This window comes from Oncorhynchus kisutch, linkage group LG8 (assembly GCF_002021735.2).
Source record: "Oncorhynchus kisutch isolate 150728-3 linkage group LG8, Okis_V2, whole genome shotgun sequence".
Classification (NCBI taxonomy): Eukaryota; Metazoa; Chordata; class Actinopteri; order Salmoniformes; family Salmonidae; genus Oncorhynchus; species Oncorhynchus kisutch.
This window is the reverse complement of record NC_034181.2, coordinates 27,483,691-27,511,610: the sequence shown is the minus strand read 5'-3', so window position 1 is coordinate 27,511,610 and position 27,920 is coordinate 27,483,691. Positions and strand designations below refer to the sequence as shown.

Here is a 27,920-nt window from a genome sequence, read left to right as displayed (position 1 = left end):
TTGTGGTGAAAAGTGGATCCGTGCTGGTGATGGAGACAAAGACGAAGTGTCATTAGCACAACACACACACACACACTCACTCACCTGACAGGGTTGAAGTGGCGGGGTTCTGAGCGTTCCCGCGGTGGTCGTGGTAACAGGGGGGTGCGTCCTGCGTTTGAGTCGAGCTCTGTAGGGAGGGAGGGGTGGTGGGAGCGGCCAGGCCGTGTGGAGGAGGAGGGGGTACATGATGGAGGCTCCAGGCCCTGGGTGCGTCTGTCAGGGGGCTTATATGGGGCAATGCCCTCGTTACGCCAGTGTGGGCCTGGGCTGGTGGAGCGGGAGGAGTGGGCACTGGAGGACTTGCTGTGGGCACCCTGCCCGCTGGCTTTGGCCTGGTGGTACCGGTGAGCTGCAGGGAATAAGCACAGGAAGCCACAATATTAGTAGAGGCATGGGTTATATACCATGGACAACCAGAACAACTGTGCAGTTGACTCTGGCATCAGACAGACAACAGTCAGTGTAGAAATAGAATAGATCCAGGGTTGATCCAAGGATCAACATAGCAGAGCACACATTGCAACAGCCCCTCACAACTGGTGGCAGTCACAGCGCATATGCATGTCTTATGACTGCAAGAGATGAAGCAACTGATGCAATCAGATGAATGATTTAAAGCATGAGCTTGACATTAGTGTAGGGCTGACATTAGTGTAGGGCTGACATTAGTGTAGGGCTGGCCTACAGCTCATAAAAACCTGGAAACCTGTAAAAACCCTTTCATATGAGTTCATGGGTTAGAAATGCAACACCAAGCATTAATTCAGCCCATGTCAGTTGTCCAGACACAAGGCCACTGACATCATTGGTCTGGCAGCAGTGTGGACTCATGGAGAGTGAAGAGCTATTCTACCCACAGCACAGAGTAACACCAGCCCCAGGCCTGGCTATCACACACAAGGTTAAACATTAACCGATATGAATGGTTATGGCAGCCGTCATGTCATGTTTATGACAGCGTGATGAGGGCTTTATGGGTGAAGTGTAGTGTTGTCTGAAAGGCCATTGACATGATATTGAATGAGGTAGCACTATGGTTGCACTGTTGTAGCACTATGGTAACACTATGATAGCATTATGGTAGGACTATGATAACACTGTGATAGCACTGTGGCTGCATTGTGTAAGCACTGTGGTAGAACTATGGTAACACTATTATAGCATTATGGTAGCAATATGAGTACACTGTGGTAGCACTGTGATAGCATTGTGGAAGCACAAGGTGAATAAAGTTCACCTTTATTTAACCAGGTAGGCCAGTTGAGAACAAGTTCTCATTTACAAATGCGACCTGGTCAAGATAAAGCAAAGCAGTGCGACACAAACTACAACACAGAGTTACACATGGAATAAACAAAACATAGTCAAAGTCAAAAACACAATAGAAAAAAAGTCTATATAAACAGTGTGTGCAAATTAGGTAAGATAAGGGAGGTGGCAATGAATAGACCATAGTGGCGAAATAATTACAATTTAGAAATTAAACACTGGAGTGATAGATGTGCAGAAGATTAATGTGCAAGTAGAGATACTGGGGTGCAAAGGAGTAAAAAATATATATATACAATAACAGTATGGGGATAAGGTAGTTGGATGGGCTATTTACAGATGGGCTATGTACAGGTGAAGTGATCTGTGAGCTGCCCTGACAGCTGGTGCTTAAAGTTAGTAAAGGAGATATGAGTCTCCAGCCTCAGTGATTTTTGCAATTCGTTCCAGTCATTGGCAGCAAAGAACTGGAAGGAAAGGCAGCCAAAGTAGGAATTGGCTTTGGGGGTGACCAGTGAAATATACCTGCTGGAGCACATGCTATGGGTGGGTGCTGCTATGGTGACCAGAGAGCTGAGATAAGGCGGGGCTTTACCTAGCAGAGACTTGTAGATGACATGGAGCCAGTGGGTTTGGCGACGAATATGAAGCAAGGGCCAGCCAACAAGAGCATACAGGTTGCAGTGGTGGGTAGTATATAGGGCTTTGGTGACAAAACGGATGGCACTGTGATAGTGTTGGAGGCTATTTTGTAAATGACATCGCCGAAGTCAAGGATCGATAGGATAGTCAGTTTTACGAGGGTATGTTTGGCAGCATGAGTGAAGGATGCTTTGTTGCGAAATAGGAAGCTGATTCTAGACTTAATTTTGGATTGGATATGTTTGTTGTGAGTCTGGAAGGAGAGTTTACAGTCTAACCAGACACCTAGGTATTTGTAGATGTCCACATATTCTAATTCAGAACTGTCCAGAGTAGTAATGCTGAACGGGTGGGTAGGTGCTGGCAGCAATCGGTTGAAGATCATGCATTTAGTTTTACTTGCATTTAAGAGCAGTTGGAGGTCACGGAAGGAGAGTTGTATGGCATTGAAGCTCGTCTGGAGGTTAGTTAACACAGTGTCCAAAGAAGGGCCAGAAGTATACAGAATGGTATCGTCTGCGTAGAGGTGGATCAGAGAATCACCAGCAGTAAGAGTGACATCATTGATGTATGCAGAGAAAAGAGTCGGCCCGAGAATTGAACCCTGTGGCACCCCCATAGAGACTGCCAGAGGTCCGGACAACAGGCCCTCCGATTTGACACATTGAACTCTGTCAGAGAAGTAGTTGGTGAACCAGGCGAGGCAGTCATTTGAGAACCCAAGGCTGTTGAGTCTGACGATAAGAATGCGGTGATTGACAGAGTCGAAAGCCTTGGCCAGGTCGATGAATAAAGCTGCACAGTATTGTCTCTTGTTGATGGCGGTTATGATATCGTTTAGGACCTTGAGTGTAGCTGAGGTGCACCCATGACCAGCTCGGAAACCAGATTGCATAGCGGAGAAGGTACGGTGGGATTCAAAATGGTCGGTGATCTGTTTGTTAACTTGGCTTTCGAAGACCTTCGAAAGGCAGGGTAGGATAGATATAGGTCTGTAGCAGTTTGGGTCTAGAGTGTCTCCCCCTTTGAAGAGGGGGATGACCGCAACAGCTTTCCAATCTTTGGGGATCTGAAACGACACGAAAGAGAGGTTGAACAGGCTAGTAATAGGGGTTGCAACAATTTCGGCAGATAATTTCAGAAAGAGAGGGTCCAGATTTTGCAGCTCTTTCAGAACATCAGCTATCTGGATTTGCGTGAAGGAGAAATGGGGGAGGCTGGGGTAAGTTGCTGTGGGGGGTGCAGGGCTGTTGACCAGGTTAGGGGTGGCCAGGTGGAAAGCATGGCCAGCCGTAGAAAAATGCTTATTGAAATTCTCGATTATCGTAGATTTATCAGTGGTGACAGTGTTTCCTGACCTCAGTGCAGTGGGCAGCTGGGATGAGGTGCTCTTATTCTCCATAGACTTTACAGTGTCCCAGAACTTTTGGGAGTTTGTGCTGCAGGATGCAAATTTCTGTTTGAAAAAGCTAGCCTTTGTTTTCCTAACCGCCTGTGTATATTGGTTCCTAACTTCCCTGAAAAGTTGCATATCGTGGGGGCTATTCGATTCTAATGCAGTACGCCACAGGATGTTTTTGTGCTGGTCAAGGGCAGTCAGGTCTGGGGTGAACCAGGGGTTATATCTGTTCCTGGTTCTACATTTTTTTAATGGGGCGTGCTTATTTAAGATGGTGAGGAAAGCACTTTTAAAGAATAACCAGGCATCTTCTACTGACAAAATTAGGTCAATATCCTTCCAGGATACCCGGGCTAGGTCGATTAGAAAGGCCTGCTCGCTGAAGTGCTTTAGGGAGCGTTTGACAGTGATGAGGGGTGGTCGTTTGACCGCAGACCCATTACGGACGCAAGCAATGAGGCAGTGATCGCTGAGATCCTGGTTGAAGACAGCAGAGGTGTATTTAGAGGGCAGGTTGGTTAGGATGATATCTATGAGGGTGCCTGTGTTTACGGATTTGGGGTTGTACCTGTGGTTGCACTAGTTTGGTTACAAGCTTTGGTTACTCGCTAGCTACCTTTTGAGTTTGGATCCCGTGATGCGGTTGGCATCAGTTGCTGGGACCGCTGCTACTTGGTTCCTGCCGACCAAGGGTCTGGTGAGCTGCTTAGCGTAGCAGCTAGCCTAGCTGCCACTGTTAGCTGCCTATCAAGCTAGCAGGGTTTCCTTGAGGGCTTGAATGCAGCCCGTGACACAGTTAGCCCTTGTGGCTGGGACCGCGGATTGTCCCTGGGTTGTGTCTGTCTAGATCCCTGCTGTTTGTTTCTGTTTCCATCTTCCCTGCGACCTGCCCTGTCTGGAACTGCAAGGAGTAACAGCGTAGCCTACATTGCTACCATGACAAAGACCAAGGCTGGTGGGAGTACTGTTGAGGACAATGGTGTCACAGGTGAAGGATCATTTAAATGAACAAAAATAGTTCTACAAGCAGCTATTACAACAATAAAATTGTCCAAATACTGGTGGAATCAACTAATAAAAAAACAGACAACCTGACCAGAGAGGTCCAGGACCTGAAGAACAGTTTGCAGTTCTCCCAGGGTCAGCTTGATAAGTTTAAACAGGTAAACGGCAAGATGACAGCAAACATATTGTTAACTTTCACTGCTATTCGGATGACACACAGCTGTAGATTTCAATGAAACATGGTGAAGCCCCAAAATTGCCCTCGCTAGAAGCATGTGTTTGGCTGCAATCTTTCTACTTTTAAACTCGGACAAAACAGAGATGCTTGTTCTAGGTCCCAAGAAACAACAAAGAGATCTTCTGTTGAATCTGACAATTAATCTTAATGGTTGTACAGTCGTCTCAAATAAAACTGTGAAGGACCTCGGCGTTACTCTGGACCCTGTTCTCTCTTTTGAAAAACATATCAAGACTGTTTCAAGGACAGCTTTTTTCCATCAACGTAACATTGCAAAAATCAGAAACTTTCTGTCCAATAATGATGCAGAAAAATTCATCCATGCTTTTGTCACTTCTAGATTAGACTACTGCAATGCTCTACTTTCCAGCTACCCGGATAAAGAACTAAATACACTTCAGTTAGTGCTAAATATGGCTGCTAGAATCCTGACTAGAACCAAAGAATTTGATCATATTACTCCAGTGCTAGCCTCCCTACACTGGCTTCCTGTCAAGGCAAGGGCTGATTTCAAGGTTTTGCTGCTAACCTACAAAGCATTACATGGGCTTGCTCCTACCTATCTCTCTGATTTGGTCCTGCCGTACATACCTACACGTACGCTACGGTCACAAGACGCAGGCCTCCTAATTGTCCCTAGAATTTCTAAGCAAACAGCTGGAGGCAGGGCTTTCTCCTATAGAGCTCCATTTTTATGGAATGGTCTGCCTACCCATGTGAGAGACGCAAACTCGGTCTCAACCTTTAAGTCTTTACTGAAGACTCATCTCTTCAGTGGGTCATATGATTGAGTGTAGTCTGGCCCAGGAGGGTGAAGGTGAACGGAAAGGCTCTGGAGCAACGAACCGCCCTTGCTGTCTCTGCCTGGCCGGTTCCCCTCTTTCCACTGGGATTCTCTGCCTCTAACCCTATTACAGGGGCTGAGTCACTGGCTTACTAGGGCTCTTTCATACCGTCCCTAGGAGGGGTGCGTCACTTGAGTGGGTTGAGTCACTGATGTGATCTTCCTGTCTGGGTTGGCGCCCCCCCTTGGGTTGTGCCGTGGCCGAGAACTTTGTGGGCTATACTCAGCCTTGTCTCAGGATGGTAAGTTGGTGGTTGAAGATATCCCTCTAGTGGTGTGGGGGCTGTGCTTTGGCAAAGTGGGTGGGGTTATATCCTTCCTGTTTGGCCCTGTCCGGGGGTGTCCTCGGATGGAGCCACAGTGTCTCCTGACCCCTCCTGAATCAGCCTCCAGTATTTATGCTGCAGTAGTTTATGTGTCGGGGGGCTAGGGTCAGTTTGTTATATCTGGAGTACTTCTCCTGTCCTATCCGGTGTCCTGTGTGAATTTAAGTATGCTCTCTCTAATTCTCTCTTTTTCTCTTTCTTTCTCTCTCTCGGAGGACCTGAGCCCTAGGACCATGGCTCAGGACTATCTGACATGATGACTCCTTGCTGTCCCCAGTCCACCTGGCCGTGCTGCTGCTCCAGTTTCAACTGTTCTGCCTGTGATTATTATTATTTGACCATGCTGGTCATTTATGAACATTTGAACATCTTGGCCATGTTCTGTTACAATCTCTACCCGGCACAGCCAGAAGAGGACTGGCCACCCCACATAGCCTGGTTCCTCTCGAGGTTTCTTCCTAGATTTGAGCATTTCTAGGGAGTTTTTCCTAGCCACCGTGCTTCTACACCTGCATTGCTTGCTGTTTGGGGTTTTATTAGGCTGGGTTTCTGTACAGCACTTTGAGATATCAGCTGATGTACGAAGGGCTATATAAATAAATTTGATTTGATTTGAATCTGTAAGTCATTGAGAGAGAACATCAGTTCTGTATATGAATCCATGATAACAATGACGGAGAAATCAGATTATCTCAAGGCACAAACAAGGCAGAACAAAATTGTTATGGACGGAATTGCAGAATCTCCGCATGAGACCTGGACAGAGTCTGAGGACAAAGGGAGGGAAATTATTTCGAAGCAACTGAAGATGGACCACAGGAAAATTGATGTGAAGCACGCCCACAGGACTGTAAAAACCACCACTGGCCCAGTTGACAGGCCCAGGCCGATAGTGGTCAAGTTCCTGAGGTTCAAGGACAAGGTAGCTGTTCTGGAAAGATCCAAGAACTTGAGAGGAACATACATCTTCTTCAACGAGGACTATCCTGAAGCTGTGCGCCAAGTGCTGCAAAGAAAGACAAAGTTAAGCTGCAGCTGGCCCAAAACAGAGCGGCACATCTTGCTCTTCATTGTAATCAGAGAGCTAATATAAATCTCTCTTGGCTAAGGAGAGACTGACTGCATCACTTATTTTTATAAGAAACATTAATGTGTTAAAAATTCCAAATTGTTTGTACATTCAACTTACAGCACTGACACACACACTTACCCCACCAAACAAGCCACCAGGGGTCTTTTCACAGTCACCAAATCCAGAACAAATTCAAGAATCAGTACAGTATTATATAAAGCCATTATTGTATGGAACTCCCTTCCATCTCATATTGCTCAAATGAACAGCCAACCTTGTTTCAAAAAACAGCTAATGGGGATCCTAATAAAATACCAATACCACTATGGTAGCAATGTGGTAACACTATGGTGGCACTGTTGTAACACTATGGTGGCACTGTTGTAACACAATGTAACACTATGGTAAGACTGTGGTAGTACTGTGGTAACACTGTGGTAACACCGTGGTAAGATGATGGTAGCACTGTGGTAAGACTGTGGTAGCACTGTGGTAACACTGTGGTAACACTACTATGGTAACACCATGGTAAGACTATGGTAGCACTGTGGTAAGACTATGGTAGCACTGTGGTAAGACTGTGGTAACTTTGTGGTAACACTATGGTACCACAGTGTGAGCTGTACAACTCCTGACCTGAGTTGTATCAGATAAGCGGTTCAAATGGATACAATTGTAAAACAATTGTGAACCGTGCAGACTGACCAGAATTAGATACAATACAGTACAATATAATACAATACAACTCAGTGACTATAAAGGGTAAAGGGCTGGTTGTTTTGGTAGAGGTGACCTCACCGAAAGCGGCACAGCGGCAGGGGTCATGCTTGTCCAGATAGTGTTCTAATGTGTCCCATCCCCCACCCACACGCACCATCACATGAGTACGAAGGACCTGTGGAGAGAGAGAGAGAAAGGAGACAAGGTTACAACCCTGACAAACATGGCATCAATTCACAAATTCACTCTCATAATGAAGACTAGCGGGAGACTATATACTATGAAGCTTAGCACACACGTACAAAACCAAACCCTGCGTACACACACAACCGCTCACGCACACACACTGTTTAAAAAAACTAAAGTGATGTTTAAACCCAGTGACACGGTGCGATACCACACAAACTGCAGATCAAGTCAATAGATATATAAATCTGACAAGTGGAGCAGAATGCTGAGTGCTTGGCCTGGAGTCCCTCCCCCTTCCCCAAAACTGACGTAACACTCCCATCAGATGCACCCCTGCCAGTGCCCATGCCTCCGCCTCCTCCCACATGACCCCCCAGCTGCCGCCATTATGAGCACTTTCATCGCCATGCCAACACACAATTAAAAAGAGAGGGGAGAAGAATAAACACGCACACTGCTATGAAAGACACTCCTTTTCTCTCCCTCTCAGCTGGCGTAACCATGCTTTTAGAGAGCGGGGGTGAATTAGCATGGTAACAACTCATCCTGCCCCTCCTCTCCTACAATTTCAGCTAGAAGAGAGGAGATGGGGTTGAGCGAGAAGAGAGGGGGAAAGGAGAAGAGAGGAGAGGGGGTTGTTCATTGAGGCAAACAGACCCAGAGTATGAACCCCAGACAGAGTCTTTTTCTCTCTGTCGCTCTCTTTCCCCTGCAGGCAGATGCATTCCTCACAGCAGGGAGAGAGAGGCTGTATATTTAGCTTGATGTGAAAGTCCTGTGGATGCAGGCAGCCTCACCAGTCTGCCTCCTCTCTGGGTTGTGTAGTCACTGCTGCCAGCCACATGTTTCATTCAGGGGCTGGGCCCGTGTCTCTGTGGCCAGGCAGGACCATGAGGGTGCTCTGGGTGAGCTGGATATTGAGCTGGTGAGCTAGTTTCATGCAAGGCCTCCCACACTGACTCAGGACATCTACCACCTGTCCTTTGCTGCTCTTCAACATGTCCACCACACCGCCAACACAACACACTGCATGTCTGCAAAACAGCTGTCCTCTGCCTTCCTTCTTCTTTTCTAGCTCTAGTCCTTTACTGCTGCCACTCTACTCCTACAACTTTTGGTCTTGTTCCCAGCAGAGAGGCTATGTGATGGTAAACTGTTGGCCTATTGTCTATTGTCTGGTCCACTAGTGGAGTCCCACTATGCCTGACCCAGCCTCTGTGCTGTGAGTACCATGATAAGGATTAGTTGATTCCCTGGAACCAGTGATGCTCCAGCCCTCTGCCTCAGCAGCCACTCCATCAGTGATGGGGTATCCCACACTCCACAACTCTATAGCGCCTACCCCTGTTTCTATGTCAACGACGAACAGAGACTCCTTGTAATCACGATGGGGGTGGAGTAAACCAATTCCCTTCCAAATCAGGCTTGAAGTTTTAAGCTCATGGCCAGCTGACACTGTACTACAACCCCAAGCACCCTTCCCTTGAACATGGGCGACCAGAGTCCCCCCCAGTCACTCTCCTCCATTTATTTATCCCCCTTTTCCCCCTCACTTCCTCCTTCTCTCCTACACCTCATCCTCTAGCCTGCACTCTTAGTCAGGCTTTGGCAGCAGAATGAGGCCTGTTGGCTTTGATGGTGGCAGCCAGCGGGCTAGCTTCCTCCCTGAAGATAAATATGGAAGCGTGTTGGCTGGGCTGCACTAGTGGCTGCTGGGGGATATGTATAATCACTGTCCTCCTCAGTGAGTGGAGGAGAATGCGGACAGTGCGCGGGGGGGGGGGGGATCTGCCAGAGAAATGGCTCCTACATACAATCTCCAGACAGGCTTTACACTAAGATGTGTGACACGCTTCGAACACACTGCAACTACTACACTTGAGTTTAACACTTTACCTGCTTCAAAAGCCACTACACTTTAGTTTTAACACTTTATTTGCTTCCAACAAAGCCACGGCACTAAAGTTAACAATTCTACGTTATCTGCTTCCAAAACAGCCACTACACTATAACATACTACACAAGTAAGACCCTACTAAAACTGGCACTCCACTACATACCATACAGTCAAACACATAGTCAGTCATCCAATCTTTAAGAAACTTTTAACAGAAACATCTCACTGAGGTGTAAGCATACCACAGATCCGAACATACACAATGTGCTTTTAACGGACCTACATGACTAGCCATTTTAAACTCGGGGAAAGTTTGAGCTGCTCATAAGAAGAGTGGAAATATTGAGGCAGACATCCTGGAAATGGATACGATTCGGACTGGCATCCGTTGAGTCCATTAATTGGGCGGAGGTACATAGGAAGTAAGAAACAGAATCGATCTGGCACGGAGCCTTCCTGCAGGCAGAGGCCCGGAGGGCAAGATAAAGTTTCAGTGGCGACACCAGGCAGAGCCCAGACTGAGGCACACAGCCTAGCAGAAGCAAGCAGCAGAGCAGGACAGATAAGGGCCCATACAGGAAATGACCCAAAAGTCTATTTGTGTCACGCTGGGCCAGTGTGTATGGGAGTTGGGAGGTCTGGGCCAGCCAGTAGGGAGGTACCAAGAGGCAGAGCAGTGGACTTGGAATAGGTCAGATCAGATCAGTTCAAATTATAAACAATATGCAGCCTGGACTGGGGAGAGTGAGATCACTGTACATACTGTAGTTCAGGGGACATTTATTATATCTACAGAATAGTTGGTTTGTTTGACCCTGTTCTGGTTTTCCTTGCAGCAACAAATTTAGCTAAATATACACACTGCATGCCTCCATTGTAATACTGTGTAAGCAGTCATCACAACAGCAGCATATGAACATTTGACAGTCTAATTTCTCCTGGGCATAATATTTGCATTTATCCAAAATATTAACTGTAGCCTACTATTAAACTGCAATGCAATCTAAGTGATATTAGAGTAATCCAAAGTCACGTCCATGAGCGTTGAAAAAGACAAAATAACCTATCTATGGACTCTTGGACTGTGTAAAGGTGTAATGGTTAACCTGTTTGGTTAACCTGGTTACTAATGCATCCACAGGTTTAAGACATACTCACACATGCATGCACGCAGACACACACACTACACTCAAGGCTGATTGTTGACTATTCTTATGGTCTGGTTTAGTGGATGGGGTTGATGTTGATGGTCGGTTCATACCCGTATGAAGATCAGAGCGCTGGAGTCTCCCACTTTGTATTTCCCTTCAGACACCTTGGTCATGGGGAACTGGGCAGGGCAGGAGCAGCGGCCCAGGATCTCCCGCACCTACAGAGACATAACAGAACCCTGGTTACCACCCACAGCCTACGAAACATGACAATCGACATTCACAAATCTACAGAAAGGAACAACAGGCATAAACTGTTCATTCTCTGTTCAACCTACCGTCTTCTTCATTTCATTTCAACTCTTCCTATGACATCATGCTTACTCATATCCATGACAAAATCCCCTCTGGTCCTGAGTTCTCTGTGTGTGTGTGTGTGTGTGTCAACAGCACAGTGATTATATTACATTAGGGTGAGACATGGCTAGCCCTGGCTGTCTGTGTGTGTCTTAGCTTCAAGCAGAGCAGAGGTCCCTCTGAGTACCTGTGTAATGGAGGGCCCATCTCTCCCTGCCTCACCAAATATTGCCTCATCTGCCTGGAACGCTTAGTCCAGCTCAATGCTGCAGTGCAAAAAGTCATAAAAGGCACACAAATAAACATCACAGCACGCACACGCACAAACACACACACACTGCTGTGAAGACCTCCGGACTGCAGCAATAAGGTAAGGCCCTAACTAAAGCCAGAGGGATGACGTTCATCTGAGTCTGTGGTTCCAGATGCGTTTTGGGTTAAGAGAGAGACACTCTCCGGTCCTGTACTGTGCAGTTGGGGGTGCTTATTTAGCACATTGGAGTCAGACAGAACTCTAGGGTGGGGCGAGAGAGGCCTGTGTTGTGTGGGCTCTCTCTCTCTCGCCTGGGATTGGCTAGCTTTGATGATATTCTTGGCAGCTCTCTCAGACAAAGGCGTGTGCACACTTGTCGACCAAGAGAAAGAGAGAAACAACATCACAGAGGACAAAAATAGGCGAGCTGAGCAAGGACAAAGAAACAGGGACTCCTGTACTCCATATGTACTGTATATACAGCAGCAAATCAATTAAATCAAATGTTATTCGTCACATGCTTCATAAACAACAGGTGTAGACTACTTACGAGCCCAACAATGCATAGAAAGCACATGTACAGTACAAACACAGTGAAACAAGGGAAAGGCTCTCAGTAGTCTCCCAAGGAATGAATCACATTAAGAACATAAATCAGATGAAGAGAGATTGAATTAGATCAAAATAGATGAAATGTGAGACTGTCAGGTATCGATTGAAGACAGTTACCATCCATGTACAGTATATATTTAGCTGGAGGTTGTATCAATGTTGCAGGCAATGTTCCCGCTAAACTGTGTTCCCTCTAAACTGTGTTCCCTCTAAACTGTGTGCATGCGTGGGTGTGCAATAGCCCAGAGACTGCTGCGCAGCTCCCCAGGATTGCCACACAGAGCGCAGAAGAAATATCAGCCCATGGAAAGAAGCAAGAGATTGAACTTCACTCAACTTTCTAGAGTTTTCCCTGTTAGTTAACACTATCAACTTTCTAGAGTTTTCCCTGTTAGTTAACACTATCAACTTTCTAGAGTTTTCCCTGTTAGTTAACACTATCAACTTTCTAGAGTTTTCCCTGTTAGTTAACACTATCAACTTTCTAGAGTTTTCCCTGTTAGTTAACACTATCAACTTTCTAGAGTTTTCCCTGTTAGTTAACACTATCAACTTTCTAGAGTTTTCCCTGTTAGTTAACACTATCAACTTTCTAGAGTTTTCCCTGTTAGTTAACACTATCAACTTTCTAGAGTTTTCCCTGTTAGTTAACACTATCAACTTTCTAGAGTTTTCCCTGTTAGTTAACACTATCAACGTTTCCCTTTACTGTGGCAATTGTGATCGAATCAACTCAATATTAGCCACTTTCAATGCAACATACCGAAACAAAACAAACTACGGAAGATATTTTGTTGTAGGCAGAACGCATGATATCTCTCCTGCTCCAGCCCTGTGGTCATAGCTAGGCTCACCCTAAATCATTTTGTGGGTGCTGTACAGCTCCCACCAGACTGTTGTAGCTCTCTACCTTTACTGTGTATTGTCGTAGCTGTTCTATACAGTCTCCGGTTACTATTATATTAGTTCATTTGATGAATCCGTAATTAGCATAAGAAATATTTTATATTGATTTGTTTTATACATTTTCTTCACATTCTGAGCTGAGACAACACCGCATCACCATGATGCTGGGCATGCATGGCTTCTCCTCTTGTGAAGCTGAACTACAAGTCATGGTCATGACCTGTGCCCCCACTGCCTAGGTGTTGGCCACCTGCGCGAGGCCCTTTCTGACCCCTGCATTAACTGCGCCATCCTGCCTGTGAAGGTGAGGGAAGCGCGGCTAGCCAGAGTTGAGGGCCTGGTTTTCAAATATAATTTACCAGTGTCAGACATTGTTGCCAGGACCCACCCAGGTCCACTGAAAGAGGGAAAACCCACAAAGCAGATGGCGCCCCCCTGGTAAAAACATAAGAGCTTCACTCGTGAAGGTCGATTCCTTATCCTCTGAGATAGAGCAGCTAAAAACGCTTTTGTGTTCCTTCAAGCCCTGAGTTGGGGCTCTCTAGCACTTCCTTCATACATGGGGGACGCAACAGAGGACTCAGATAGCCGTGATGATGACCTGCTACTCACTCAAGCAGCCAACTGGCTATCCACTCAGGCAGCCAACCGGCACTTTAGTGACCAGGATGATGACACACCCAACGTGAAGGAGGTGCCAACCAGTGTTGTGGAACCATTCAGTCTGAACACTGAAGATGGGTCAGAGGAGTAATTCCGATGCTCTGATCACACAGAGTCAGAAGAAAGCTCTGCCTCACTACGTGCTTTCCTACGTGCGGCCTTTGCTAGGCTAGAGCTTGATGACCCTCAAGCCACAGCCCCTGCAGCTAACCCGTTCTTTAAGAAGGCCCCAGCAGCTAACCCGTTCTTTAAGAAGGCCTCGGCAGCTAACCCATTCTTTAAGGTGGCCCCTGCAGCTAACCCGTTCTTTAAGAAGGCCCCAGCAGCTAACCCGTTCTTTAAGAAGGCCCCAGCAGCTAACCCGTTCTTTAAGAAGGCCCCTGCAGCTAACCCGTTCTTTAAGAAGGCCCCAGCAGCTAACCCGTTCTTTAAGAAGGCCCCAGCAGCTAACCCGTTCTTTAAGAAGGCCCCAGCAGCTAACCCGTTCTTTAAGAAGGCCCCTGCAGCTAACCCGTTCTTTAAGAAGGAACCCCGCAGGTAACCCGTTCTTTAAGGTGGCCCCTGCAGCTAACCCGTCCTTTAAGGCGGCCCCAGCAGCTAAGCCGTTGTTTAAGGCGGCCCCTGCTGCTAACCCGTTCTTTAAGAAGGCCCCAGCAGCTAACCCGTTCTTTAAGAAGGCCCCAGCAGCTAACCCGTTCTTTAAGAAGGCCCCAGCAGCTAACCCGTTCTTTAAGAAGGCCCCGGCAGCTAACCCGTTCTTTAAGAAGGCCCCAGCAGCTAACCCGTTCTTTAAGAAGGCCCCGGCAGCTAACCCGTTCTTTAAGAAGGAACCCCGCAGGTAACCCGTTCTTTAAGGTGGCCCCTGCAGCTAACCCGTCCTTTAAGGCGGCCCCAGCAGCTAAGCCGTTGTTTAAGGCGGCCCCTGCTGCTAACCCGTTCTTTAAGAAGGCCCCAGCAGCTAACCCGTTCTTTAAGAAGGCCCCAGCAGCTAACCCGTTCTTTAAGAAGGCCCCTGCAGCTAACCCGTTCTTTAAGAAGGCCCCAGCAGCTAACCCGTTCTTTAAGAAGGCCCCAGCAGCTAACCCGTTCTTTAAGAAGGCCCCTGCAGCTAACCCGTTCTTTAAGAAGGCCCCAGCAGTTAACCCGTTCTTTAAGAAGGCCCCAGCAGCTAACCCGTTCTTTAAGGCGGCCCCAGCAGCTAAGCCGTTGTTTAAGGCGGCCCCTGCTGCTAACCCGTTCTTTAAGAAGGCCCCAGCAGCTAACCCGTTCTTTAAGAAGGCCTCGGCAGCTAACCCGTTCTTTAAGGTGGCCCCTGCAGCTAACCCGTTCTTTAAGAAGGCCCCAGCAGCTAACCCGTTCTTTAAGAAGGCCCTGCAGCTAACTCGTTCTTTAAGGCGGCCCCAGCAGCTAAGCCGTTGTTTAAGGTGGCCCCTGCTGCTAACCCGTTCTTTAAGAAGGCCCCAGCAGCTAACCCGTTCTTTAAGAAGGCCCCAGCAGCTAACCCGTTCTTTAAGAAGGCCCCAGCAGCTAACCCGTTCTTTAAGAAGGCCCCTGCAGCTAACCCGTTCTTTAAGAAGGAACCCCGCAGGTAACCCGTTCTTTAAGGTGGCCCCTGCAGCTAACCCGTCCTTTAAGGCGGCCCCAGCAGCTAAGCCGTTGTTTAAGGCGGCCCCTGCAGCTAACCCGTTCTTTAAGAAGGCCCCAGCAGCTAACCCGTTCTTTAAGAAGGCCCCAGCAGCTAACCCGTTCTTTAAGAAGGCCCCTGCAGCTAACCCGTTCTTTAAGAAGGCCCCAGCAGCTAACCCGTTCTTTAAGAAGGCCCCAGCAGCTAACCCGTTCTTTAAGAAGGCCCCTGCAGCTAACCCGTTCTTTAAGAAGGCCCCAGCAGCTAACCCGTTCTTTAAGAAGGCCCCAGCAGCTAACCCGTTCTTTAAGGCGGCCCCAGCAGCTAAGCCGTTGTTTAAGGCGGCCCCTGCTGCTAACCCGTTCTTTAAGAAGGCCCCAGCAGCTAACCCGTTCTTTAAGAAGGCCTCGGCAGCTAACCCGTTCTTTAAGGTGGCCCCTGCAGCTAACCCGTTCTTTAAGAAGGCCCCGGCAGCTAACCCGTTCTTTAAGACGGCCCCAGCAGCTAACCCGTTCTTTAAGAAGGCCCCTGCAGCTAACCCGTTCTTTAAGAAGGCCCCAGCAGCTAACCCGTTCTTTAAGAAGGCCCTGCAGCTAACCCGTTCTTTAAGGCGGCCCCAGCAGCTAAGCCGTTGTTTAAGGTGGCCCCTGCTGCTAACCCGTTCTTTAAGAAGGCCCCAGCAGCTAACCCGTTCTTTAAGAAGGCCCCTGCAGCTAACCCGTTCTTTAAGGGTTAACCGCAGGGGAATGGTTCATGTACAGGATGCTTTCTTTCAGGAGTTTTCTACGGTTCGCCTTCCAGGGCCAGGCATACCAGTTTTTCGGTATTACCCTTTGGTCTCTCCCTGGATCCTTGCGTCTTCACAAGATGCGTGAGCGCAGCCCTGAGCTCCTTCCACCTACAGGGGATCAAGATCCTTCCTTACCTCGGCGACTGGCTCATCTGCACCCCCTCTTGCGAGTGTGCGGCCGAGAGCACAGTGCTGACACTGACCCATGTCACCGCAGTGGGTCTTCCCGTGAACAATGAAAAGAGCAACTACAAACCAAGCCAAAAGGTCACCTTTATTGGCATGGCTCTGAACTCCGCACTATGAGGGCACATATAACACCTCTGCACGTTGACAGTATTCTTCTTCTGCAACAATTCCAGTTGAATTAATTGGTGAAGGTACGAACGTTCCAACAACTGATGGGCGGCTCATGGCGGCCTACACGGTGATACCATTAGGTCTGCAGTCTTTAAGGCCATTACAAGTGTGGTTCAACGACCTCCGTTTGGACCCCAAGCAGGACAGAAACACCAAAATACAAGTGACATGGGTGTGCTACTCTACTCTGCGGCCGTGGAGGAAGACAGTCTACTTGACTACATGTGTCCATCTTGGATCAATTATGGCAAGGCGGGAAGTAGTGATGACGCTTCACTAACAGGCTGGGGAGCAGTGTGGCAACACAGGTTGTACGGGGAGAGTGGTACCCCTGCTGGAGGAAAGAGCACATCAATGTACTAGAACTTCAGACAGTTTACCTAGCGCTGAATCACTTTTTGCCAGTTTTCAACCACAAACATGCCCTGATACGATCAGACAATACATAGATAGTGTTCCACATCAACCATCAAGGGGGAACGAGGTCTGTATGGTCCATACAGGTGGCCCAACAACTCTTGATAAGGGCCCTACCACATCTGGCCAGCCTATGAGCCATTCATCTTCCAGGCAATGTGAACGAGGTGGCAGACTTCTTGTTGCGACAGAAACCGTCCCAGGGGGAATGGAGACTTCACCCACAAGTAGTGAAGATGATATGTACCTGTTCGCCTCAGAGCAAATATCCCACAAATATCCCACTGGTTCTCTCTAGCAGAGTCCAAGAGGCCCCTGAGAATGGACGCCTTAGCCCACACATGGCCAGAGGGCTTACTGTATGCTTTCCCTCCGACCCCCCTGATCTTAGCAACGCTGCAAAGGGTCTCTCAGGCTCAGCACAAGCTGCTGCTTGTAGCCACCAGATGGCCAGCGAGACCCTGGTTTCCAACCCACCTCAGTCTTCTGGAGGGAGAGCCATGGCAGCTCCCTAACAGACAGGATCTGCTCTCACAGTTGTATGGCAGGATATGGCATCCCAGCCCAGACTAACTACAGCTATAGGTGTGGCCTCAGAAGAGCGATCCTGCTATTATTGAGACGTTACAGAAAGCCAGAGCCCCATCAACCGGGATAATGAATGCTGGTCGCTGGAAGCTGTTTACCGAATGGTGCTCTACCAGGGCAGAGGAACCGGTGTCCTACTTTGTACCTGTTATACTGAGTATCCTTCAGAAACTATTGGACTCTGGTCGCTCTGCCTCTACCTTGAAGGTGTATGCCTCAGCCATATTGGCTAACCATTTATGCATCGTTGGAAAATCGTCAGCGGCCCACTACCTCATCTGCCAATTCTTACAAGGTGTCCGCCGGCTGCATTCCCCTAGGGCCGTCTGCGCGGCATCCTGCCACTAGTATTGGAAGCTTTGACAAAACCTCCTTTTGAGCATACGGAGGAGCCAGACATAAAATGGTTCTCTCTGAAAACGGCTTTCCTCTTACCTACAAAACGTGTGAGTGAGATCCACATGCTCTCTATGAGCCCTGTCTGACTACAATGGAAGGCAGACAACCTAGACGAGACTTTATGGCCCAATCCAGCCTTTTTCCCTAAGATTTCATCATACCTTCACATCAATCAAGCCATCGAACTGGCGGCCTACTGTCCCCCTCCTTTCCAGAATACGGAGGAAGAGCGAGAAAATCTCCTGTGTCCAGTCCATGCCCTCAAACGCTATATGCAAACCTCGGAAGTTGGCACAGAAACAGCTGGTCTTCGGTGGGAAGTCAAAAGGCCTTGAATTGTCCAAGCAGAGGCTTTCACACTAGGTTGTGGATGTCATCACTCAGACCTACAAGGGTGTATGGCTCCCTGTCCCAGAAGGTGTGATATGTCACTCGACCAGAAGTGTCGCCACATCCTGGGCTACGCTGAGTGACGTCCCCCTGAACAAGATATGCTCAGCTGCTACCTGGTCATGGCCCCGCACGTTCTCAAGATTTTACAAGGTCAAAGTCGCATCCTGACACACCATGGGCTCTACCATTTTTCCAGTGGCACTGTTGCATTAATCAGAGGTTAGTAGTGCTATTCCTCGTGACCTTGTTGGTATGAGTCATCCATACTTTCAACCATACTGACGGTCTGAAAGGTATGAAGTAGAATGGAAGTGGACTGTAATGGGCTGTAACTATGGTTCTACGAATACCTGGATGAGCGCCAGTACTTTCCTGTCACTCTGAGTTTTCTGGGCGATAAGATTCTCAGAGACAGTTGGTCGTCTAACGTACGATTTAATATGAACCGCAGGGGCACGTTCTCACACTCTGTCACATCACTGGCATGACTTTGTTGCTGTTATTACTCGACCTGCGCGGAGCACAGGTATTCGCAACTTCAGACGCACTTGTTTTCAGATCAAAGCAACAGCTGCATGTAGCCACGTCTGCACATTTTGTTCATTTCTTTTGCTAGTTAGTGAGTTATTAGCCCAGTTCTAGATCATTTGTAGTTGGCAGTTGATTCCTACAAGAGCACAAAATGTTTACATTTCTAAATACCTTTGAAAAGATAGTCGGGTAAAGAGCTTTCTTTTGTCTTAAAAAGGGGCAGTGATGTATTTTGAGACAGGCTTGAATAAGTTAACTAGCCAATAGGCAGAGGGTAGCATAATTTGTCTGATTCTCTGTAATAATGGTATAGGAATAATAATGCATTTTATTTTGTAAAGTGGTGTCTTGCATCAAGCAACACAAGGACATGTTCAGTCACTTTCAGTCTTGTGGATAAAGTGGATAAACAGTTATGTCAAGCCCTGCATGTTTTTTTCAAAAGTCTCATGGAATGTATGCCTACATTGAACACCACACATTAGTTGCTTCTGTAGGCTGAATAATAGAACAGCTATTTCTATGTTAAAATTTTATGGGATGCATTTTCTCCATTGTTTTTGATGGTAGGCCACCCTGGCAGGCCTACATTATGATCAAATAGCCACAGTAGCCTACTTGGCCACTGTTAAAACTGTAACTGTTGACAGTAAACGCATGCTGGAAGTTACACAGAATTTTCACAATGTTCAAATGTGCGTTCAGCAGACCTGAAATTTGCTCTGTGCCAAAAAACATTAGAGGGAACATTGGTTGCAGGTTATAACTGGCCACCGGTGGGGCTGTGCTCAGTGCTGAAAGGCTCATATTCCAGATTATGGTTTATTCAGGAGATTAGGGAGATTTTTTTCATCCTAAAAAATATATCTTTATTCCCCATACTAATTAAAGTGATGGTGGAATCAGTGCTAAGTCTACACATCTCACCTGCCTCCAAAGGAATACATGCTAAATCATTATCATTAGTCTACCACAGTCTTCCTGCTCTCTCTACTGTCTCTTTCCTGTTTTCTTCTCCCACTCTCCTTCTCCATTTGCCAGTCTATCAGTCCCTCTTCATCTCATTCTATCATTTGTCCTCAGTCTCTTCCCGAGTCTCTTTCTTTCTCAAAGTCGTTTTTCACTAGGTAGACAAGCCCTCTTTGGAAAAACCCCATCCAGTGAGTTAATATAAACATCAACCTGGTTACAGACACACACAGCCTTACAGTTTGTTTTCTTTTTTCTTTATTTTGTACAGCCTTTCAACTGTCTCTCCTTGCTGCCCCAGACAACACCTCCCATAACCCCTTTGGGATTGTTTGCCTCCAGAGAAGGAGAAGAGGTTAGTGAGTTGAGAGTTGTAAATATACAGAGAACATAACAACCGTGTTACAAAAAGATCATTCAAATGGTCTAAGACATTCCTCACTGTACTTGTTAACCCAATCAATGACACCATTGAGCTTTTTGGTCAAGGTCAAGGTCACACAGGTCACACAGGAAGCATGTGGAAATGGAACTGGAGTGATGTGTGAGAGCTAGTGGATGAATTATGAAGATGAATTATGGAAAGAGAGAGAGAAAAAGAGAGAGAAAAAAAGAGAGAAAGAGAGAGAGAGAGAGAGAGAGAGAGAGAGAGAGAAAGGGAGAAACCCAATGCCCTACATCTGCAGCAAGAATCAGACAGCCCCACAGAACACCCCTATACTTTGAAGGAATTCTGTAATCATCTCAAGCTGGAGAATGTTCATGTATCTGGAGGAATGTTACGTAAACACCATCTGCTTTGTTCAGTCATGAACAACTAGAGAAAGTGTTGTGAAATGAATTAGTGTTCCCTGGTTTGCCTTCGAACAGGGAGTATTTGCAGGATATATTTTCCTCCTTTGATAATTGAGTCCACACACCATATCTGTGGTTTCTGATACTCCACCTCCAAAAGAGATTGAGGTAATCGACTCTTTATTGCCTTCCTTCCTGTCCTACATAGGGACGGAGGAAAGCACAAGGTAGGCCATGGAGGAGATAAGGTGAGGGGTGAGGCTCGTCCAACCCCCGGAGACACACCATAGACATATGTAATTGGGAAACAGAGGAAATGGGAGTGGGGGTGAGAGAGTGATTTGTGTATGTCAAAGTTCACTCTTCAGGTAATATTTTCAACAGTTTGGAATGTAGCAGTCATTGGCATGTGAAAGGAAATTTGACAGTTAATGACTGTCTAGCTGAGTTTTGAAATAAGAGTTAATTGATTGTTCCTTTAGCCACAAAGCTTTGCAGTAGTTTGGTACATTGTGATTGACCACAGACGTGCTAATCTGCTTTTGCTTGTTTTTATGTTCAATAAAGGGATGACTGTGATGACTGTGTCCCAGCCTCAACAACAATCCAACTGAGTGATGTAACACCTTACACCAAAGGGGATTTTACGTTTCAGGCATTTTCAGGGTTTGATTTCTGGCCCAGAAAGATCAAATCCTTGTGGAAATGGGAGAGAGTAAATAGATTATCTACCATAATGAGCAGCTCTCTAATAAATGACATAAAAAAGAAGAACAGGAGGGACATTGAGTTAATCTGCTTCCTGCTGGGGGTCTCTAGAAATGACTGGACGCGTCCCAACCCAAACCATACAATCAGATGAGTAATGGAATCTTCTTCGAGTTGAATCTAGGCCACAGGGGGTTCTTGGCAGGGAGGAGCATATTTGGAATTTCAGGGAGGATTACTCTTTTAGCCTCTCACGTAACTCTGGACTAAAAACACTGGACACAGAAACCATATCTTCTTATGCAATCCCCTTTTCTCAAAAGACAAACAGTTGTGGGTGCAATCAAGGTACATTTAATGGGCCTTCTCAGCCAGCCATTTTTCTCCAATTGAGCCTAATTTATGCTTGACAGGTTAAGAAAAAATGTGTTCATCTAAATAGAAAGGAATAACCAAATGTTTGTGTTTACGGTGACGAAAATGTGCTGTTGAACCAATACCCTGAGGAAAGCAGCATTGTTGGAGTGATCATGTATACCAAAAGGCTTCTCAACAGCTTCTACCCTCAAGCCATAAGACTGCTGAACAATTCATAAAATCGCCACTGGACAATCGACATTGATCCCCCCCTCCCTTTTGTAAACTGCTGCTACTCGCTGTTTGTTTGTTACCTATGCATACTCACTTTGCCCCCACCTACATGTGCAGATTACCTCAACTAGCCTTTACCCCTGCACACTGACTCGGTACCGGTGCCCCCTGTATATAGCCTCGATATTGTTATTCTAATGGTGTTACTTTTTATTTGAGTCTACTTGGTAAATATTTTCTTCTTCTTGAACTGCACTGTTGGTTAAGGGCTTTTAAGTAAGCATTTCACGGTAAAGTCTACACTTGTTGTACTTGGTGCATGTGACAAATAAAGTTTGATTTGATGTGGGTACTTGTAAGAACACTATTCCCTACTGTATGCTACACCAACAGACTAGACCAGCTGAGGATGGTGAGAACAGGGACTAAAAATGTCAACTAAAACCAAGAACATTTAGTTTGGGACTATGGAAAGAATGGCAACACTGTTACTTAGAAATGAAGTGTACAATTATAATTGGTTCTTGGTTGATGCTGCAACCTTTATAAAAACGATCAGTCACAACAATAAACAGCTCTGTATTTTAGTACGGTGAATTGTATTAGTAACGTTGCTTAAAGGGGACGGCCTACCTAGAATTTCAAGATAGGTTTCCCAAAGAAAACTACATGACAGCCCTTCTGCTTAGCGCTGTGTGACAAAATAAAAAACAAGTGTCTGGGGGAGGGGTTGAAACCAGCCGTGATAACAACACTGCACTGCCTCCATCTTAACACATCACATTGCCATGCAGAGGACACAGTGACAGACCTAGTATTACTGTATGTAACTGGACTCTTTACAATTCAAACAGAATTTTTTTTATTCCTTGTGCAGAAATAGGAACGTGTATCTGACTTTAGGAGAAACTAACAATTTCAGAAACAGGGTTGGAGTAATTTCTAGTTCAAAATCAAATAAAGGAGGGATGCTTGAACTGGTTAGTTGTTCTGATCACCATTGAGGAGCCAGACCACTCTAATCTCAGTCCATAGCTTACTATGGAACAGTGCTTTACTATTTTATCATCAGACTAGACTGTTGTCTGTTGTCAGCCAATGTTATACGAGTGACTGGCAATAGACAGTGATTCGTGATTCTGCCAGTCTACACCTGAGACTCCAAGCAAGGCTCAGCTGGGGGAGGTGCATCAAAACAAGACTACTCACCCAAACAAAAACACACATGAATGTTAAGCACATGCACAAGTACACAGTTTTAACTGTCAATGTAGCTAGACACTACAATATTGACATATAACCAACACCAATCTGTGAAGTCAGCCCTTTGGTCTGTGTCCTGTCACATGATGGAGAGCAGAAGAGACAGAGGTCTGTTCTGTATTAGAGTCAGCTGAACTAATAAATCACCATAAAATGATAAAACACTTCGGGCCCAGTCAGTCTGCACACTGATCTCATGTAGAATACTATCCCAAGAAGTGTGTGTGTGTGTGACGCTGCAAACAGAAACAGAGACATGCTCTCCCAGCAAAGCCCATGAGCCTGACACACTGCAAGCCATGATGACCTACTTTTCCTCTCTTTCTCACCCTCCCTCTATCTTTCCCTGTGTGTAAAATTCATTAGTCGGGTGTAGCAGAGTGTACAGTAAAGACACTCCAGGCATACTATCTGTTGTTGTGTTTCTCCTTGTTTTCTGAATGCATGAACTGCACCATAAGTGGTCATACAGCAGCCCCCTCCCCCCCCAGTGCCTGCTCCTCTTCCTGTGTCTACTCCCAGACCACCAGGGCCCATCAGACCATCTCAGTGTGAGATGACCTCCATAGATTACAGCGTTGGCATCACTGGCAGTCTCTTCCCTTCTCCTCTCTCCTGCCACCAACAAATCATACTTTCTTTGTTGCCTTATCGTCTCCAAGGGAAGAAGTTGGGGGATGGGGGTTGTGGGGGGGTAGTTGTGCGTTTATGAAACAAACCAGAGGCCGAGTATTTAAGCCTGAGGGTGAGGAGTAGACACAAACAATTTTGCGGAAACAACGAGAGAGAGAGAGAGAGAGAGAGAGAGAGAGAAATAATCAAAAAGGCATCCTTTTAGAACGCAGGCAGAGCTCCCAGCGTCTGCCATTATTGTCCTTGAGGGTGCATGCTGGCCAGCAAAATGTATGTGTCGGTATGTGTGTGTAAAACCTGAATGTAGTAAGTGAATGTGCAACCCTAAGGTGTAAGGGCACTAAACTACTTCCATATATACTCTCATTTTTTTTTACTGGTACCGGGCTACCTTCAGATGAGTCTTGTGGTTGTCCGAGAACAAAAAAACGACATGTAGCCTACTATCGATGGTGGATCATATTAGTGTGTACCCCAAACTGTTTGGACGCTGCAGACAGAAGTTGGCAGATCGGCTGTACCGACTTGTTTGTGACGCTTATGGGGGTCGAAGAGAAAAACACCATCATGTTGGTGATGTTTCCATAGAGGGGGTCATATTAGTTTGTAAGCTAAACCGTTGGGAAGCTACCAATGTTTTCATGAGAAGACCAATTTTCAGGATGTCTCCTGGTCTGACAAACATCGATGTAGCTCTGCCACCTTCCACCGCAGATGCGGAAGGCTGGCATCAGCGCATGTGGTGGATTGAGATGCAGCCCATGCAAAAAACATATTTTTATATTCAGATTTTGACAGTAATTTTTTTATTATGCTAATTTGTTTTAAGGGACAGTTTTAATGGCTGTGTAAGTGCATCAGTGGCCAAGTATGTTATGTATGTGTTATTGTATATGAGCCTGTATTAGAGTTCTATGTAGGCCACTAACTCCAGGGCCTGAGTGCTTTCCAAGCCCACAGCTGAGAGAACAACACACTACAGGTAGGCCTGTGACAGTAATTGTAATTAATTAATTCCGGCGCCGACAGAGATGGCCGCCTCGCTTCGCGTTCCTAGGAAACTATGCAGTTTTTTGTTTTTTTACGTGTTATTTCTTACACTAGTACCCCAGGTCATCTTAGGTTTCATCACATACAGCCGAGAAGAACTACTGAATATAAGATCAGCGTCAACTCACCACCAGTACGACCAAGAATATGTTTTTCGCGATGCGGATCCTGTGTTCTGCCTTACAACCAGCGCCACGGGATGGTTCCCATGCAGCGACCCAAAAAAACGACTCAGAAAAAGAGGGAAACGAAGCGGTCTTCTGGTCAGACTCCGGAGACGGGCACATCGTGCACCACTCCCTAGCATTCTTCTTGCCAATGTCCAGTCTCTTGACAACAAGGTTGATGAAATCCGAGCAAGGGTAGCATTCCAGAGGGACATCAGAGACTGTAACGTTCTCTGTTTCACGGAAACGTGGCTCACTGGAGAGACGCAATCCGAAGCGGTGCAGCCAGCGGGTTTCTCCACGCATCGCGCGGACAGAAACGAACATCTTTCTGGTAAGAAGAGGGGCGGGGGCGTATGCCTTATGGCCAACGTGACATGGTGTGATGAAAGAAACATACAGGAACTCAAATCCTTCTGTTCACCTGATTTAGAATTCCTCACAATCAAATGTAGACCGCATTATCTACCAAGAGAATTCTCTTCGATTATAATCACAGCCGTATATATCCCCCCCCAAGCAGACACATCGATGGCTCTGAACGAACTTTATTTAACTCTCTGCAAACTGGAAACGATTTATCCGGAGGCTGCATTCATTGTAGCTGGGGATTTTAACAAGGCTAATCTGAAAACAAGACTCCCTAAATTTTATCTGCATATCGATTGCGCAACCAGGGGTGGAAAGACCCTGGATCATTGTTACTCTAACTTCCGCGACGCATATAAGGCCCTGCCCCGCCCCCCTTTCGGAAAAGCTGACCACGACTCCATTTTGTTGATCCCTGCCTACAGACAGAAACTAAAACAAGAAGCTCCCACGCTGAGGTCTGTCCAACGCTGGTCCGACCAAGCTGACTCCACACTCCAAGACTGCTTCCATCACGTGGACTGGGAGATGTTTCGTATTGCGTCAGCCAACAACATTGACGAATACGCTGATTCGGTGTGCGAGTTCATTAGAACGTGCGTTGAAGATGTCGTTCCCATAGCAACGATTAAAACATTCCCCAACCAGAAACCGTGGATTGATGGCAGCATTCGTGTGGAACTGAAGGCGCGAACCACTGCTTTTAATCAGGGCAAGGTGTCTGGTAACATGACTGAATACAAACAGCGCAGCTATTCCCTCCGCAAGGCTATCAAACAAGCTAAGCGCCAGTACAGAGACAAAGTAGAATCTCAATTCAACGGCTCAGACACAAGAGGCATGTGGCAGGGTCTACAGTCAATCACGGACTACAGGAAGAAACCCAGCCCAGTCACGGACCAGGATGTCTTGCTCCCAGGCAGACTAAACAACTTTTTTGCCCGCTTTGAGGACAATACAGTGCCACTGACACGGCCTGCAACGAAAACATGCGGTCTCTCCTTCACTGCAGCCGAAGTGAGTAAGACATTTAAACGTGTTAACCCTCGCAAGGCTGCAGGCCCAGACGGCATCCCCAGCCGCACCCTCAGAGCATGCGCAGACCAGCTGGCCGGTGTGTTTACGGACATATTCAACCAATCCCTATACCAGTCTGCTGTTCCCACATGCTTCAAGAGGGCCACCATTGTTCCTGTTCCCAAGAAAGCTAAGGTAACTGAGCTAAACGACTACCGCCCCGTAGCACTCACATCCGTCATCATGAAGTGCTTTGAGAGACTAGTCAAGGACCATATCACCTCCACCCTACCTGACACCCTTGACCCACTCCAATTTGCTTACCGCCCAAATAGGTCCACAGACGATGCAATCTCAACCACACTGCACACTGCCCTATCCCATCTGGACAAGAGGAATACCTATGTGAGAATGCTGTTCATCGACTACAGCTCGGCATTCAACACCATAGTACCCTCCAAGCTCGTCATCAAGCTCGAGACCCTGGGTCTCGACCCCGCCCTGTGCAACTGGGTACTGGACTTCCTGACGGGCCGCCCCCAGGTGGTGAGGGTAGGTAACAACATCTCCTCCCCGCTGATCCTCAACACTGGGGCCCCACAAGGGTGCGTTCTGAGCCCTCTCCTGTACTCCCTGTTCACCCACGACTGCGTGGCCACGCACGCCTCCAACTCAATCATCAAGTTTGCGGACGACACAACAGTGGTAGGCTTGATTACCAACAACGACGAGACGGCCTACAGGGAGGAGGTGAGGGCCCTCGGAGTGTGGTGTCAGGAAAATAACCTCACACTCAACGTCAACAAAACTAAGGAGATGATTGTGGACTTCAGGAAACAGCAGAGGGAACACCCCCCCATCCACATCGATGGAACAGTAGTGGAGAGGGTAGCAAGTTTTAAGTTCCTCGGCATACACATCACAGACAAACTGAATTGGTCCACTCACACAGACAGCATCGTGAGGAAGGCGCAGCAGCGCCTCTTCAACCTCAGGAGGCTGAAGAAATTCGGCTTGTCACCAAAAGCACTCACAAACTTCTACAGATGCACAATCGAGAGCATCCTGGCGGGCTGTATCACCGCCTGGTATGGCAACTGCACCGCCCTCAACCGTAAGGCTCTCCAGAGGGTAGTGAGGTCTGCACAACGCATCACCGGGGGCAAACTACCTGCCCTCCAGGACACCTACACCACCCGATGCTACAGGAAGGCCATAAAGATCATCAAGGACATCAACCACCCGAGCCACTGCCTGTTCACCCCGCTGTCATCCAGAAGGCGAGGTCAGTACAGGTGCATCAAAGCTGGGACCGAGAGACTGAAAAACAGCTTCTATCTCAAGGCCATCAGACTGTTAAACAGCCACCACTAACATTGAGTGGCTGCTGCCAACACACTGTCAATGCCACTGACTCTACTCCAGCCACTTTAATCATGGGAATTGATGGGAAATGATGTAAATATATCACTAGCCACTTTAAACAATGCTACCTTATATAATGTTACTTACCCTACATTATTCATCTCATATGCATACGTAGATACTGTACTCTATATCATCGACTGCATCCTTATGTAATACATGTATCACTAGCCACTTTAACTATGCCACTTGGTTTACATACTCATCTCATATGTATATACTGTACTCGATATCATCTACTGTATC

The 27,920-nt window shown here is 46.9% G+C and overlaps 1 protein-coding gene across 3 annotated transcripts in view; it reads right to left on the bottom strand.

Annotated features, from left to right (window-relative positions):
- The window catches only part of LOC109895949 (GAS2-like protein 2A), a 54,427-nt gene that overhangs the window by 5,021 nt on the left and 21,486 nt on the right, over positions 1–27,920 (bottom strand). For 2 of the 3 annotated variants that reach the window (XM_020490074.2, XM_031829995.1), the window contains 3 exons: positions 10,905–11,012; positions 7,636–7,732; positions 85–391 (listed from right to left, as the gene is read on the bottom strand). In XM_020490074.2, coding sequence (XP_020345663.1) covers positions 85–391; positions 7,636–7,732; positions 10,905–11,012 — 512 coding nt within the window. Of the gene's footprint in view, positions 1–84; positions 392–7,635; positions 7,733–10,904; positions 11,013–11,132; positions 11,628–27,920 lie in introns of those variants that run through there. The other variant, XM_031829996.1, reaches the window with a different exon arrangement.